This window comes from Bemisia tabaci, chromosome 10 (assembly GCF_918797505.1).
Source record: "Bemisia tabaci chromosome 10, PGI_BMITA_v3".
Classification (NCBI taxonomy): Eukaryota; Metazoa; Arthropoda; class Insecta; order Hemiptera; family Aleyrodidae; genus Bemisia; species Bemisia tabaci.
In genome coordinates this window covers 28,205,305-28,221,809 of record NC_092802.1, presented here as the reverse complement: position 1 = coordinate 28,221,809, position 16,505 = coordinate 28,205,305, and the positions used below count along the sequence as shown (strand labels likewise).

The window sequence follows — 16,505 nt, the reverse complement described above, 5'->3', positions numbered from 1 at the left end:
GTACATTTCAACAATTCCCTAGGTTTTTTGAAAGTCCAAATTAAACAGTGCGTGCTACTAGGAAGGCCTTTGAGCTGGATTTCCTGAAAGGTAGCTACTTAATGCCAAAATCAGTTCGTGATCAGGAATTGTTCGCAGGGAAACGTATCGCTCATATTTTCACTGGTAAAAAAGAAAGACCACATCAGAAATTGCGTTACTTAATGTTCATTGAAAAAAGTACCAATTTCAGCTCTCTTTCCGGCGTATATTTTGACGGTACAACTCCCAAGCCACGTATCTCAGTTTGCAACATTACATACTTCCTACTGTACTTTTTTTTGTAAGCGGAAAGTTATTTGCGCCGTCGATGGGCCACTGGGCAAGATCTGAAGTAGAAGGATAGTGGTTTGGTAGATTCACCGTCATAATTCTTTGCGATTTTCATTATATGCTTTCTGCAAACGAGCAATGAGAAAAAGAACAACACACGGTTTGATGCTCTAACAAACTCCTGGTCATTTATTTTGAATTTATACAAAAAAAGTAAATATCATCGTAACGGTAAACAATTAGGGAAATTGATGAAAGTTTTTGAAGTAAATAAACTCAAAAACTAGTGTGAGTAATGTATAGATTTTTAAGTAATAAGGCACACTTTAATTTTGGAGGCATTGAGATTCTGTTCTTTCTTCTTCCGCGTGAAAAACCGCCAAGCACATATGGTGTAACGTACCTACCTACCTAACGCATACTGGAAAAAATAGTTCTGTTCACATGGATCCTGCACTTTCTTCGTAACAGTTACAGAAGTTTCCCTTCTATGAGGACAGAGTACTCTGTGCCTACAACCGAGGTTCCGTTCTCAAAACCGAAAAATTATACATGTATAACAAAGGAACTGCAAGAGCTCGGTGAACAGGAGGTTCTGAAATCAGCACCAAGTACTTTTTTCCGTTTGCTTAATCTCCGCTGCGCACAAAGTAGGCAGTCATTAGAATTGGACAAGAGATTTTTCACAAAAACCGCAAATTTTGATGTACATTTCGTCACATTTGAAATTTAAAGGGGCGTTTGTTGAAGTAAATTTTACGAGAAACGTGATGAAATTGCTTTGAAACTGTAAGGTTTCGGATTTAAGGATATGAGCTATCGAAATTTCCATATCATATCTGACCTCGCCCATTGACTTTCTCCACTGTGCAGCGCTGCGAGAGGGCAGTCTCACTTTCCTCGTCCTTCCTTTTCCCATCATTATGAGACCAATGATGCGCGCTGGTGACATCATCCAAACGTGGCTCGTGTTATATTTTCCCCTTAATCCGCCTTGGAGCGAGGTGTGAAGTGTTGCACTCTGTGGAAACAGCTCTCCGGATTCAGCGTTGGATATATATCACTCGATGGTAAGGAAACTCAACTAGTTACTGCTTAATTATTCCCCAAGAAGCACAGATGCAATGGACCACTAGACAAGGCACGAATTTAAGCAATCTGATACATGTTTCCTAACCAGAACTTTACGTATAACACGATTTGTAGAACGAAAATTACTGAAACCAACTCCTAACGAAGTTTATTTCACATTGGTTACGAGGAATTTGAACTGCCCGCTCAGAAGAAACTCAAAGCTCTACGTGAGTCAAATCGCGCACTACAATGGTTTCAGCAAGCTTCTCAATCGAGCAATGTTCATTTCCCACCATAAGTCGTTCAAACTATTAGAAATTTGCTATAGCTGAGCCAAAGCGTCAAAATTGAGGTTGCCAGATTTTTATATCGCAGAGACTGTCATGATAACGTTTAGCGCGCGACGTGAATCACGCAGACCATTGAGTTTTCATGAGCGGGTGGTTTGAATTCACGCATCAAGAATCATTAAATATCTTCGTAAGGATTTGATATCGGTAATTGTTGCTGTGCGCATCGTGTTCTACGTGAAATTTTAGTAACAAAACATGTATCAGAATGCTGAAATTCGTACCTTGTCTAGTGGTCTATTACATGGTGAAAAGATTGCGGCTGAGTGTTGTGTATGTGGTATATTCAGTAATTGAAGGGGCTCTTCTTTTCGAAATGCACTGCAATGAAATTGAAATATGTAGCGTCAAGTAAACTCTAATGCAATGTTTCAGCTCTCAAAAGTGTTAAGCGTAGTTTTCTTATTTATTCTTCCATTAATATTTCGTGCATTTAACTCCCCAAAAATGGATTTAGTACCCCATAAGTACGTACTTTTCGTTGTTCTGAAGAGTCCACGAATATTCATGCAAACTGAGGCATCGGCAAGATTTTCAGCCGAGAAATGTTTTAAGAGTCATTAATCATTCTAATCTAAAAGACTAATTCATCAGTGTCGTGGCGTAATTTGCGATCCATCGATTGATCTGCCTTTGAACCTATAGAAAAGGATCGATAAACAGCAGTGTTCGCAACGATCGATTCTTTATCACAGCTTCAAATGGGGAAATATCGATACTCAATCATTCACACCTCGCCACTGTTATTAATCCCTGATAAGGAAAATACGAAAATTTATTAAATTACCACGTGAATTAGTCATACTTTTTGAAAGTGAGTTAAGTGCACTGTTTTTTTTGCAAATACTTTGGATTAGCTTAGTTGGCACGGAATTTTGGAGAAGAATAAAGCCCTCTCTGCTTTTCTTCAAATGTTTATTTTTTCAACTAATCTTGCTGTATTGCACTGCCCTTCTATTTTGAAAGGATTCACCGTGTCATACTCCCTCATTCGTTAAAAAGTAGAAACCTCCTCTGTAGAAATATCATGTACCATCAACTACCTACTCGCTGGTGTTAGATTGTTTCTAAACTGTGAACGTGAAAGCAATGCATATTCTCATTCACTTACTTATGTTCAAATTAGGAAATAGCGATTATTGATTAGTCAATTAATTATCGATATTTCCCAATTTGAAGCTATGGCAAAGAATCGATTATTAAGATGTCCGCTCCCTTTAACCCTGTCTATCGATACTTTTTCGTATTTTTTTTTTTTTTAGTTTTGAAGAATAACCAAGGTGATGTAATGATCGTTTTTATTAATTTACTTAGGACCTTTCAGCATTTCGCCATCTTCAGAGTACAGTCAATAATACATAAATATATCACAGTTATTACACTTTCATCCTAAACTAAATAACATACATCAAGGCACATTATACAAATAGTCTTAATTACGAGAGAGTCAATATTACCTAGCATTGCTTCTAATCAAATTGTAATCATTCAACTCTGGTGATTGTTGTTACGTGAATTCACCGATGCATCGATATCTCACTTGTCAGAACTTTCCTGATTCATTAATAGGTCGCAGCACCTCCTGATGAGCGGGTTTGTTGCTATTTCTATTTCAGTTTGAATATTAAGTAAGTTTTCATTTCTCATTGTGGCCAATGTTATTTCTAATTTTTCTAAAACTTTCAGCTGATTAGGATCTCTATTTTTGTGCAGAATTTTGGCCTCATTGAAATTAATTTTATGGCCCGTATTTTTCATATGTTTGAATACATTGGATGTTTTTTGCTTAGCATGCTCTTTGACTCTAACTTTGATGGATCGCTCAGTCTTTCCTATGTATTTACTATTGCATGTTTTACATTCTATTTGGTAGATACCTGAACAATTATCATCCGATTTTTCTTGATGATTTTTATTTTTGTTTTTACTGGCCATTTTTTTAATTCTATCGATCACATTGTTGTTAGTACTAAAAGCTAGTTTGTGGTCATGTTTTCTAAAAATTTTATCCACAATATTTGTGGAATCATTACAGAAATGCATTTTCCTATATTTTATTTTCTGTTTTTGCTTTTGTTTTTTATTATTATCCTCAGCAATATTTTTGTGCTTATTGATAATGTTATTTATTAAATATTTTGGATATCCATTGCTTTCGCAAATGTCATATATAATGCTGATCTCTGTGTTTTTCTCCTCTGGGTCAAGTGGTATGCTATGCAGCCTATGTGCCATGGCATGTATAGCCGCATGTTTATGATTAGTAGGATGATTCGAATAGTATGGTATTATGGCATTGGTTGCATTAGGTTTACGGTATATCTTGAATTTAATTCTATTCTCTGCATTTATGAAAACAGTGAGATCAAGGAAATTTATCTGGTTATTTTTCATTTTTTCACATGTATATTGGATATTATCGTTAATGCTGTTCAAGTATTTCGTGAATATATAGCACAAATTTACCTTAATCATCATGAAGAGACGCACATTATGTCCGTGAAAAACCCCTTTTTCAAAAATATAGTAAGATATTTCAGATATGTTGATGATACATTTTTTGTTTTTACTGGCACGGATAGAATTGCAAATAAATTCACGAAATACTTGAACAGCATTAATGATAATATCCAATATACATGTGAAAAAATGAAAAATAACCAGATAAATTTCCTTGATCTCACTGTTTTCATAAATGCAGAGAATAGAATTAAATTCAAGATATACCGTAAACCTAATGCAACCAATGCCATAATACCATACTATTCGAATCATCCTACTAATCATAAACATGCGGCTATACATGCCATGGCACATAGGCTGCATAGCATACCACTTGACCCAGAGGAGAAAAACACAGAGATCAGCATTATATATGACATTTGCGAAAGCAATGGATATCCAAAATATTTAATAAATAACATTATCAATAAGCACAAAAATATTGCTGAGGATAATAATAAAAAACAAAAGCAAAAACAGAAAATAAAATATAGGAAAATGCATTTCTGTAATGATTCCACAAATATTGTGGATAAAATTTTTAGAAAACATGACCACAAACTAGCTTTTAGTACTAACAACAATGTGATCGATAGAATTAAAAAAATGGCCAGTAAAAACAAAAATAAAAATCATCAAGAAAAATCGGATGATAATTGTTCAGGTATCTACCAAATAGAATGTAAAACATGCAATAGTAAATACATAGGAAAGACTGAGCGATCCATCAAAGTTAGAGTCAAAGAGCATGCTAAGCAAAAAACATCCAATGTATTCAAACATATGAAAAATACGGGCCATAAAATTAATTTCAATGAGGCCAAAATTCTGCACAAAAATAGAGATCCTAATCAGCTGAAAGTTTTAGAAAAATTAGAAATAACATTGGCCACAATGAGAAATGAAAACTTACTTAATATTCAAACTGAAATAGAAATAGCAACAAACCCGCTCATCAGGAGGTGCTGCGACCTATTAATGAATCAGGAAAGTTCTGACAAGTGAGATATCGATGCATCGGTGAATTCACGTAACAACAATCACCAGAGTTGAATGATTACAATTTGATTAGAAGCAATGCTAGGTAATATTGACTCTCTCGTAATTAAGACTATTTGTATAATGTGCCTTGATGTATGTTATTTAGTTTAGGATGAAAGTGTAATAACTGTGATATATTTATGTATTATTGACTGTACTCTGAAGATGGCGAAATGCTGAAAGGTCCTAAGTAAATTAATAAAAACGATCATTACATCACCTTGGTTATTCTTCAAAACTAAAATTAAATATGGTGTTGTTCAAATCAAACTTTATTAACTTTTTCGTAGCTTTAAATGGCTGATCTATCAATATATTTAGCAAATCACGCCACATCATTGGAAATTTCGTAAAACTGCGATCAGATACGAATTTCCCTAGAAATATAATTTTGGGGAAAACCCCCTAAATTCCAGTCCAAGGAGTATTAATTGGACGTATTTCTATCAAACGGAACTAAGCGCCAATTTGAGTTCCTTTTGAGGAATTTAGAATCCCGGATAGCGCGCTCTGTCAAACGGAACTAAGCGCCATGGAAAAGCATTGCGAGTATAGGACGGAATAAGCCGGACGCCCGATTCCGCCGCCAATCCAAGCCCCCCTCTACCTTCCTCACCCTATGGCGCTTAGGTCCGTTTGATAGAAATGCGTCCAATTTTACAGTTTTTTGACAGAAATTTTACATCATTGTATCAAATTCGATTATGACCTCTGAAAAGTTCCCCAGTAAATATTGAGGAGAAAAAACTGTGCCGTTGGTCTCGCAGAAATAGTGAATGAGAGAGTGAGCGAAATCCACATTACACAGCTTTACGCCGTAGCGCCTAATTTGTTTTCTTTGAGTTTTTGTCACGATGCGACGCAACGGTTCAGTGCACCTGCGACTCCAAATAAGTTGGTAATAGGCCGTTAACAATGACATCACACTGCATAAGCGGTTAGCTACGGTTAGTTGACCGTTTTCGCTTCGTCCAATCCTTTAATGCTACAGATTTATACCTCTTGTTCGGAGATTCTCCCGATAGACTGATTTAGTGACTACATCATTCGATATTACCATCTTCATTGATCCTTTTACATAAGACTACATGGCACATCAATCGATATGTCGCAGGCAAATAGTAAAATCGGGCATTTTGTCAAATGCCTGGGCAAATAGTCAAATATTCTAACCTAAATTGAAATTCTGATTCTTCTCCTACTTTCAGACAACATAATTCATTGCCCCTGCAAGAAAAAATTCTCAGTAAAAATTTGCACACACAATAGTACTTTAAACAATTTTTAGCTCCTTAAGAGACACTGATCTTGGAATTTTCAGCGTGTCTTAAAATAGAGAATTTTTGGAATTTCAACTTTTAAAAATATGAGTAGCAATTGAAGAGGAAGAGACAAAAAGAGTTCGTAGGTTTGATGGGTTATTTTTCCAAAAATATTGAAAATCGTGAGCTCTTCGCCATAAATTCACAAAATTTTGTAGACTGTTGAAATTTGACTATCTGCGTAGGCATTTGACACAATGCCTGATTTCACGATTTGCCTTCGACAGATATATCGCAAAGCACTGATTAATTCGTATTCATATTTCCTCCATCAGATGTTCCTTACCTCTGAAGATGATCGTCGGATATCGATTTCAAATTACGTCCTGTGGTTCTTGATAGTCGTTCTTTTGTACCTAATTTTCTGCCATAAAAAATCGACGAGAGTTAACGAATTCTTATCAACTTTACCTGGACCTCTAGAGTTACCTTTTGTGGGATGCGTGCCCACTTTTCTCCTCCAACACTGTAAGTTATTCTTCCATTTGTTTAAACTTCAGCAGTAGTATTAAGCTGGTGCAATAATTAATTGCAAAAGCACTCCGTTTTATTTTGTAGCATAGCGTTTATTCCCGTCAATATTATTACTTGTCGAGTGGATAGGTGCTTGGTTAGAAAACAGTCAAATGAACATACAAACCCTGGTAAAAATTGGCGATAGGAGCTGCGTTTCAAAAAACCATAGGAGTTCTTATAGCCGACTGAAGAAGGCGATAGAAAATCATATAGCTGGCTGTAGACAGTGGGAATTATACGGCCGTGCTACACGAAGCGATAAAAAATTATGCAGCCGGGCTATAGTTCCTATCGCCGGGCTTTACACTTTATCGCCTGGCTGTTGCTTTTTCGCCATCGGCTATAGAAGGCTATAAGAAATTGTGTAGAAATGCGTGTGCTTTGTAAATCCTTAAGTTTGTACGGAATCACCTGAATATTTACAAAACGCACATTATATTTTCCTTTACTACATATTTTTTTTCATCAATGAAAATGAGGATAATCCACACAGAGTGTGCAAACATTTCAAAGTCATGAGTTGAAAAACGCTGACTCTGCGGTACGCTGCGCCGCGCCGCGCCGCACAGTGGGGAAAACGACCAATCTAGCCGCTCAAAAGTCGTAATTTTAAGTGTTTGGTAGAAAGCTACCAGAGGTTGCATTTCATTCTCAGATATCCACTGACACCAAATCAGTGATTAAATTCACCAGAATCTTGTTTGTTATCAAAAAATTGATGATGAACCGTGAGCGTTTAAACAGGTAAGACTGGAAGCCCAGATGGAAGACGCACCAAATGCGTTCCGTACTGATGGTGTTCACGCAACAGGTTATGCAATTGATGGTTTTCCAGCATGGCAGAGTCCCTGAGAAGTAAATCAAATCATTTATTTTATTTCCTCATCATTTTTTCTTATATTTTCTATTTCTTTAAGGTTTATCTACAGCTGCGTGAAGTAAGAAATTTCTCCGCGCAGGGGGCGCCACCGCTGTGTTTTAGAGTCCGTACAGCTCCACGTGAGTCCTTGAGCTTTTATAAAAGTTGAAGGAATTTCTGTTTAAATCGAAGAGTTATAAGTTCTAGCCATAACATTCTTCTTCCTATTGACCCTAAAAACAACGTGAAATGTCATTTCTGAAGCTCTGCAATTTGATCCCAGAAAAAAGTAGGGTTAAGCATGATGACCTTGATGCAACCAATCGCGCTTGATCGCTCTCAGCAGTTGGCAGATATCTCTCTCCCACCGTGAGCTGTCTCTCTCGCACTTACAGATATCCCGTAAGAGAAACTGGGATCAATTTACAGCTTTTATTATTAGACTTTCAAAGCTCGCGTTTGTTTCTAAGGATTCCAGACGTATGCTGCTAGAACTTATGAGTCTTAGAATTTAAGATACCTATTGTGATATTTAAATAATCACTGATTTCGGAGTCGGATTTTAGCAGCGCGACGTGGTGGATTTTTTCGGAACTACAGCTGAAGATTAACCTTAACACCTGCTCTGAAAAATCTGTGTTTTTAAACTTCAGAGGATTGGAATGTATCAAATACCGGCGAATACCAATATCAGACTTGTACTAGGTGACGCAGAATTTCATGTAGTTTCATAATCTGTAGAGATATCTTGCGGTTTTTTTGCGATTCAGAGAGATAAACGAAGATTAATGGCCCGGCGTCGAGGCGTTTTTGATGCACTAGGCGCGGCGCACATTGGTTCCAGAGCCAGATCTAGGCGGCATTAATTAGAGTATCACCTTTGTTGGCATGCAATACATGTTTTTATATGTTTTTTGGGTCGCTGATCACGAATCTGAAGTCAGTTTTACTCCATCGTTAACTAAAACATGGTAAATTTGCGAAAAATAGCAAATTCACGCTCAAATACCGGAATAATTATTTGACAATTTGGCTTGGAGCTTGAGGTATAATACATGTGACTAATTTAATGATTAATCATCCAAAACGACCAACGATTTTACTATTCTTCATTTTTGGATGGTTATTTGAGAAGGGAGGGAGGGGGGGTTGCCACGTTGAATAACTGAACGAAGTATACCTGCGTGCAATTAACACGATCTGTTTTCGGAATCTACTTCCATAATTTTGAGGTATAAGAAATGGCAGGATGAAAATAAAGTAAAAAGCGTCCTAATAATACTATTGGACAGGGAGAAAAGGCATTGAACGTGTCGGACACTGGTCCGTTGTTTTTTTAAATTAAAGAGGTTGTAATGTATTTTTTTTTCTTTTTTTTTCTTTCTTTTTTTGAAGTACCTACGAATAATCAAGAAGAGCAAGAGTCAGTTTTCGTCCGAAATTCAAGAAATATATTCAAATTCAAAATTAATGTAAATTTAAAATGTACAACAACTAAATCTCTTATGATTTGATGAATAATTAACATCATGAACACATTTAGCAATCAAAATAAGAGTCACAAAAAATTACATTGAAAGAAAAATTTCACTGGCTACGAGAGGAGGTGAATATTCTTGCGGGCAATTATCACATTTTATAGATTCAGACAATGGTATGCCAAAAAAAGTAGGTAAAAGTCGCAGCTTTTGTGATTTAGTCGCAGCTTTGTTGCATTTATATTTTTTTCTTTTATTCCTTTTCATTGTTATAATTATTGTTTAAGTTATTCTTAAATTATTCTTATTTGTTGTTTATAAAATTATTTAGTTATAATGCTATAATTTCTATCTTTTCTTTCTTTTTTCTCCATTAATTTTTCGATTCTTCTTTATTTCTTTTTTCCTCTTCTTTTCTCATGCTGTTTCAGTGTTTGATTTCATTGTCTTTCCACAATTCAAAAAGTATCTTAGTATTAAAAAAACGTCTGTATCGATGAAAATAAATGTTATTGTCTTGTAAACTGAATAGATCTACTAATTTTTAATTTCACATTTTTACTGTACGTAACATTCAATTTTTCAGTGTACAATGCCATTAAGAAGTGATGTTATAATTGATTAGATTGTTTTGAAAGAGGTGTAACGCAACGCAGAAAATCAGATAATTAAGAAAATTCACGTAAAGTGAACCAAAAGTAGGTGTGAAAAGATGGTCCACCAAGCTCTTTGGATTGGGCCATTGTGCGGTGAAAATATAGCCCAAGGGGGGTTGAAAAAATATTTTCTTGCCTCAATTTGGGTCCCCCTATCCTTTGGCTACATTTTTAACCCAAGAAACACGAATAAAAATCAAGAGCGTTGACACAGGGACTTTTGAGCGACTAGATTGGCGTTTTTCCCCACTGTGCGCCGCAGCGTACCACGGCGCTTGAAGCAACTATTTCACACCAGAGGTATTGCACAGTATCATACAAAATTACAGGCGCTCCAACATATTAGGAATGGCAGGCATCCTTCAAAAGTACGGAGCTTTCCTCGCAAAATAAATCATGGTACTACGGCCCAAAAAGAGAGCGGTAGTCCAAAAACTCACTAAGTCCTAGCATCCGTAGTGTCCTAGTAACGTTTAGCATACACTTTATCGCCAGGCTGTTGCTTAGTCGCCATCGGCTGTAAAAGGCTATAAGAAATTGTGTTGCCGGCTTTAGAAGCTATTGGAAATCTTACAGCCGGCTGTAGGTCTATGGTATTTTGGAACACAGATTCTACCGCCAATTTTTACCAGGGAAAATAAGTAGGAGTATGTCGTGAGAACATATCTTAATTTCCTCTCTTTTAGTCTTGCAAGTTAGAAACTCTGTTTTTCCTCCATTTATATTCATGTTAAAAATCTATTCTAGAGGAGGCAGCCTATTTCGCACTAAGAATCAATTCTTATAATATAATTTAATAAAGGAATAGAGATGTTGCTAACTTTCAAAAATTACCACTGCCACACCGTAGGTTTTCGTGAATTTTACAATTGGATTACATTTTGCAATATACGTAACCAAATTCATTCCAAAGTCGGTAAGATAATGCGACTTCTTTTACATGGCAACTATAAACTGATCATATAAAAAATTCAAGCCAAAAATTACCTTTGTAAATTTTATTATTTTGCCCAATTTTAGTAATTTCTTGCAAAGGATGTAGGTTGCACAATCCTGGCAAAGTTGGAATGCTCTTGGTTCCTAATTACAAAATGCAATCCTAGTGATAACTAATACCTCATTATAGGGCTTGTTGAAATGAATTGGCGTGATATTGATTCACTATAAATTGCCAAATTTTTCCATGAGCCTGCAAAAGTTCCGTCTTGGAGGAACATTTTTTCTAAGTATATAAATGGCGAATTTACATTCATCGACTCATTTTTTACCTGTATTCGGGTTGATGTTTTTCTTTGGATTACATATATGCACGTGTACTGACGATTTTTTGTCCAGCAAGATATAGTGACTGGATGAGAATTTTTGACCAATATGCAACCTGTAGAATGTACCGTTTTTCAATTTTCTCCGACACATTCGTGGTCCTGTCCGATCCAGAGGTGATTCAGGTAACGATCTAAATTTAACTATTCTATGAGAAATTCACACAAATTAAGGTTTTAATTTGTTTGGGAGACAATTTTTGAGAATATTTGGTTCATTATGCTGCATGATCTACCGCTTTAATTCCTCATTATCTGCTCAAAATTTTATTCTACGGAGTTATAAGGGATTTCGACGGAAATAAAAATGAGATTAGTGCCTAAATTCATAAAGAGGCATAAAAATGAGAAGGAAAATGTTAAACAAGTGAATATACTCATAAAGATCAATTTTCCAACCACGTTCAAAGAATCCTTCAAACGGTTATAGGACATTTTGTCAACGATTTTTTGTCCGCGCACCTGTTTTTTCCAGTAATTTACGTCTACGCGTTTTTTCGGCACGGAAGTTTTGGTCCACGTGGCAGTTGAGACCAAAAGTTAATTGGCCCACATGTAAATTCAAACAACAATTGCTCACGACGTTTTTGGATGAAAATATATAATGTCTTGGAAGAATGAGGGTTTGCTTGTTTTTTTGTTTTGTCTGTTTGGTCCAACGGAGAATAATATGGGGGGCGTCAATCCCATGAAACTAAATTCACTAAAACTCTCTACACCTCTTTGGTGAAACAGGACTTAATTATCTTTCAAGAAATTCCCACATTGTTATACCTGAACCGGATAAACCTCTATATTTGCCTCAGCTAAAGGCTTTTAGATCTGTCCTGTGTACGATAAGTATCTTGATTTATTTTGCGAGGAAAGATCTGTACTTTTAAAGGATGCCTGTCATTCTTAATACGTTCAATTTCGTATAATACTGTGCAACACCTCTGTTGTGAAATAGTTGCTTCAGGCGCCGCCGCACGGCGGGCGGGCGGCCAGCCCGAAAAGCGCATTGGCGCCTACAAACCTAAGTGGATACTTCAAGCATTGCGCCATGCGTGAAGTATCCACTTAGGTTTGTAGGCGCCAGTGAGCCTCTCGCGCTGGCAGCACGCCGCTCCGCTCTGTTAGGCTTTAGTATATTTATACTCGCATAGTCAGCGTTTTTTAACTCATGATTTTGAAATGTTAGGACACTCTGCATTGATTATTCTCATTTAAATTGATGGTAAACAAATATTATCAATTTATCAAAGGAGAATAATAATATAATGTGTTTTTTAAATATTGGTGGTTCCGTGTCAAATTTAATGATTTTCAAAGCACTTTAACTTTTTTTTACATTTTGTGCTTTTATTGTGCTGCAACGAGGTGTACGCGCAACGAAACGCTCCAAATTTGACGTATTTGATTCTAAAAGATCGATGTACAAATGGGTTAAAACTACATATTGCGTGCTTCTTGGTTCTTTCCCTCTTTTATTCATTTTAAGATTAATGTCACTTGGAAAAGGTTTTACAAATATTTGTCACGTTTTAAAATATAAATGTTTTCAAATAAAGTAATAATTTCGTAAAGAAAAAATAAAACAAAATAAAAAAAGTACCTATACATATGTAAGGTATATTGTACATTCAATATTTTAAGGATAGAAATAAAACCAATTTTTCACCAATGACAATTTAAAAAGATGATTCAAAAGGAGAGAGTAATAAAATTTCATTTAGAAAATGAGCTACCATAACAACAGCTCCTTCTCTCTCAATTTTTCATTTCCATATTGTCAATATAATTTTACATACCGACTAAAATATAACGCTTGGACCAGGTCACTGTTGCTTATTTTACGTGTGGGCGTAAACTACTGGACAAAAAAGGTGCGCGGACAAAAAATCGTTGACAAAATGTCCTCAAACCCCTTCAAACCCTGTGTGTTTTTATTTTCTTTCTTTTATTCAATCATTATTGAGGAACTTTATGTTTCCCACAATCCTGAAAGATTGCTGCCAATTTCTAATACTGAACATTAATTGCATTGTTCACACTGTATGTACATACATATTAAGCCGCTTTCCCAGCGCTCTCTGGCGCTCTGCGACACCTAGCCGCCAAAGTCCCCAATCCTCCCAAAGCCCTTCAGGGAGTTGGCACACCCTTATTTCTTCTAAAACCCCCTGTCACTACCCTTTCACTGGGCGTCCCCTTCATCTTACTTCGCCATACACTATCACTTTACCTTAAAAAGAGAATTTTATATTGTTTTGGAAAGAAAAATATGCAGACGCGGGTCAATTTTTTTAAAAAATTAATGTACTGTGGGTTACCAATTTAGAAATGTAAGTCAGGCAATTTGTGATTAAAGGTCCGTATACGGTATGATTGCAGATGGTACTGAGGAACCCAAATTGTTACGACAAGGATAAATCTATTTACGATCTCTTCCGACTTCCCGAGATTCTTTCAACTGCAAACGGCAAGTTTCAACCTTCTTAAGATTGTAATGTAATGGTCGTAATGTTTCATCAGTGGTTTAATAATTGAACTACGGTTTGCAATGAGGAACCGCTAATTTTGGCTCATTTTAGAAAAAACCACATGTACGTGAAATTAGTGTCTCTATGTAGATATGTAACTTAATGGATGAACAATATTATTTGGTGCCTATAATTGCAAAATGTAGAATTGCGGAAGGCACACCTACACAGACCTACACATATTTTCATCAAAATTATTTCATATTACAATTGCATTATTTCATCTTGTTTCTGGTATCCTGTCCAAAATTACCAGACGGAAGTTCACTATGAGGAAACGAAGAGAGCTAAAACTCCTTCAATTATTAGTAAGCAACACGCACATCTAAAAAGTTTGAATAGTTGTTCCAGGCGCTAGTATGAACTTCACAGTGTTTTGTCTCCTTTTCTTTACATTCAATCGGATTCACGCTGTGCGCATACGTTTAAAATGGGGTTAATTTTCTCAGAGAGGATATGTTAAGTACGTTGACAGGATACTTCCTTGAGAATAAAACACGATACAATCTATCCAAAAAAAAAACTAGGTGGCGCTGAAAGAAATGAAATTAGAATATTTTATTTTTCAAAATACTCTTACAACTGAGTTCAAAAACGAAAATTATTTCAGGTAGAAAATGGCTGAACGAGAGGAAGGCCATTTTACCGAGTTTTCATCCAAAATTGCTCTCGAGTTTTGATGCCACGTGCCAGCGTCACACACAGCACTTGATGACCACTCTACGAAAGCACGCAGAACGAGGGGAACCTTTTGACCTTGGTCAAGAAATGACGCTTCTCTTCATTGACATTATGAGTGGTAATGTCAAACATTTTTAATACAAAATATAAAGTGAAGACTTACCATTTTATGCTATTAAGAGGAACTAAATAATCAGGGACAGTTTTAAAGACGAATAACGAATCGAGAATTGTTTTATTGATCAACATCAAAACCGGCAAATAAATTGGCTGCCATTCTGCCGTGCTAAGAAAGAACGCCGTATGAGCTTTCAGAAGTTGTCATATTTCCTTCAATAAATAACGAATTTACCGATACAATTTTTAACAGTTTTGTTTTATATCTTTCAGACAATTTTGCCCGCAATTTAATTTCAAATATCTGAAAGTTGCGAGGAAAAATAAGCATAACTTTCCCAAAAAATACATGTGTTATTCAGAGAAATTTGGTAACTCTCAAATGTCGCGCACGGCGTTTTTCCTTAGCACGGCAGTATTGGCAGATTTTATCTTCTAAGACGTCACACTTCACTGAAAAAATATCCAGAACTGGGAGGACAGGAACATGTTGAAGCTATTGGTGCTCATCACTATAAGAATTCGCCATTACATTGGATTTTATCCAAACAGTAACGATGACATTACATTTTTCAATGCTACCAATAAGAATTTACATCGATTTATAGCTTTCCTGTGACGTAACGCTAGTTGATGTGACAACCTCAAAATCTTGGACACTGTTAAAAATTAATAATATTAACACAAGTCACACACACATAATACTCAATTCTTATCATTTTATGTTTTTTGTTCTTTAGATTCTTTCCTCGGGGTCTCGGCCAACGCTCAATTGAATGGTTTGAAAGAATTTGCTAACTCACTCTTGACGTAAGTGTACATAGAACAACGTGGAGTGTAACAAGAGACTTTTACACTTTCTCTAATGATAATATAAATGAATAACTTGATTTACTACCATTATTTTACTACATACATTTGAGGAGAGTCTTATGTTCGTTCTTGTTTCATTAAGCTCCTAAGAATGTCCATTTACTTTATGTCTACCTTGTTTTTTCTGATTTTATACTGAAATTGAAGAATATTTGTGACTCCTGAAATGCGTGGTTTCGTTTTTCCTTTGCAGACATTTTAATTTTATTTGCAATCAGGAACCGCTATATTTCTAGCTCATTTTAGTAACAAATTAGGTGCCGTTAATGTCCCTGTAGAGATTAATGAATGAGCAAGAGATAATACTCCTTTTGCAAAACTTGGTCAATTATTTTGTAATTACTGTGTAACGCCTTTCTTTTGCCCCGATCAGAGTTCCAGACTGTATCATGGAACGGGTATTTATACCTCCATTCAGGAACGATTTCATTTGGAGGCTCTGTGGAAGAATGCAAAGATTTGATGCTGTCAAAAAGAGTCTTTACTCCGTCGCCAAGCAGGTATTCTGACTGTTAAATATACAATATTTGGACTTAATTTTGCAATTAAGAAACACAATGTCTAGCTTATCCGAAAAAACACGTATGTGCATAGGGAAACTAATGGCACTTACGTTTTTTTTAAAAACTAAGCTGGAATTCATAATTACTAATTGCAAAATGTGGTTCATTTACAATAAGCTTTCATTAGGCAAATACCAGTGATAAAATTCAGTGTCACCTCTTAGCAGGCTGTTCTCTAGAATAAAGTATAAATACTAAATTTTCTAAGCTTACATTGTACAAAGTGTGAATGGTCTAATCTCATTTTTAGAAGGAATCATAGGTTATTATTCTTTAACCCTTAGATGATCAGGATTTTTCTATACGCAAACTCCCAA

At 35.8% G+C, this 16,505-nt stretch overlaps 1 protein-coding gene across 1 annotated transcript in view; it reads left to right on the top strand.

Moving 5' to 3' along the window:
• Positions 1-1,112: 1,112 nt before the first annotated feature.
• Positions 1,113-16,505, top strand: part of LOC109044409 (cytochrome P450 4c21) — a 32,497-nt gene continuing 17,104 nt past the window's right edge. Inside the window, exons 1-7 of the mRNA XM_019062113.2 lie at positions 1,113-1,382; positions 6,877-7,069; positions 11,446-11,558; positions 13,806-13,893; positions 14,565-14,753; positions 15,493-15,562; positions 15,999-16,125. Of these exons, the coding sequence (XP_018917658.2) occupies positions 1,380-1,382; positions 6,877-7,069; positions 11,446-11,558; positions 13,806-13,893; positions 14,565-14,753; positions 15,493-15,562; positions 15,999-16,125 (783 nt within the window). The 5' untranslated portion in view covers positions 1,113-1,379. The remainder of the gene's footprint in view (positions 1,383-6,876; positions 7,070-11,445; positions 11,559-13,805; positions 13,894-14,564; positions 14,754-15,492; positions 15,563-15,998; positions 16,126-16,505) is intronic.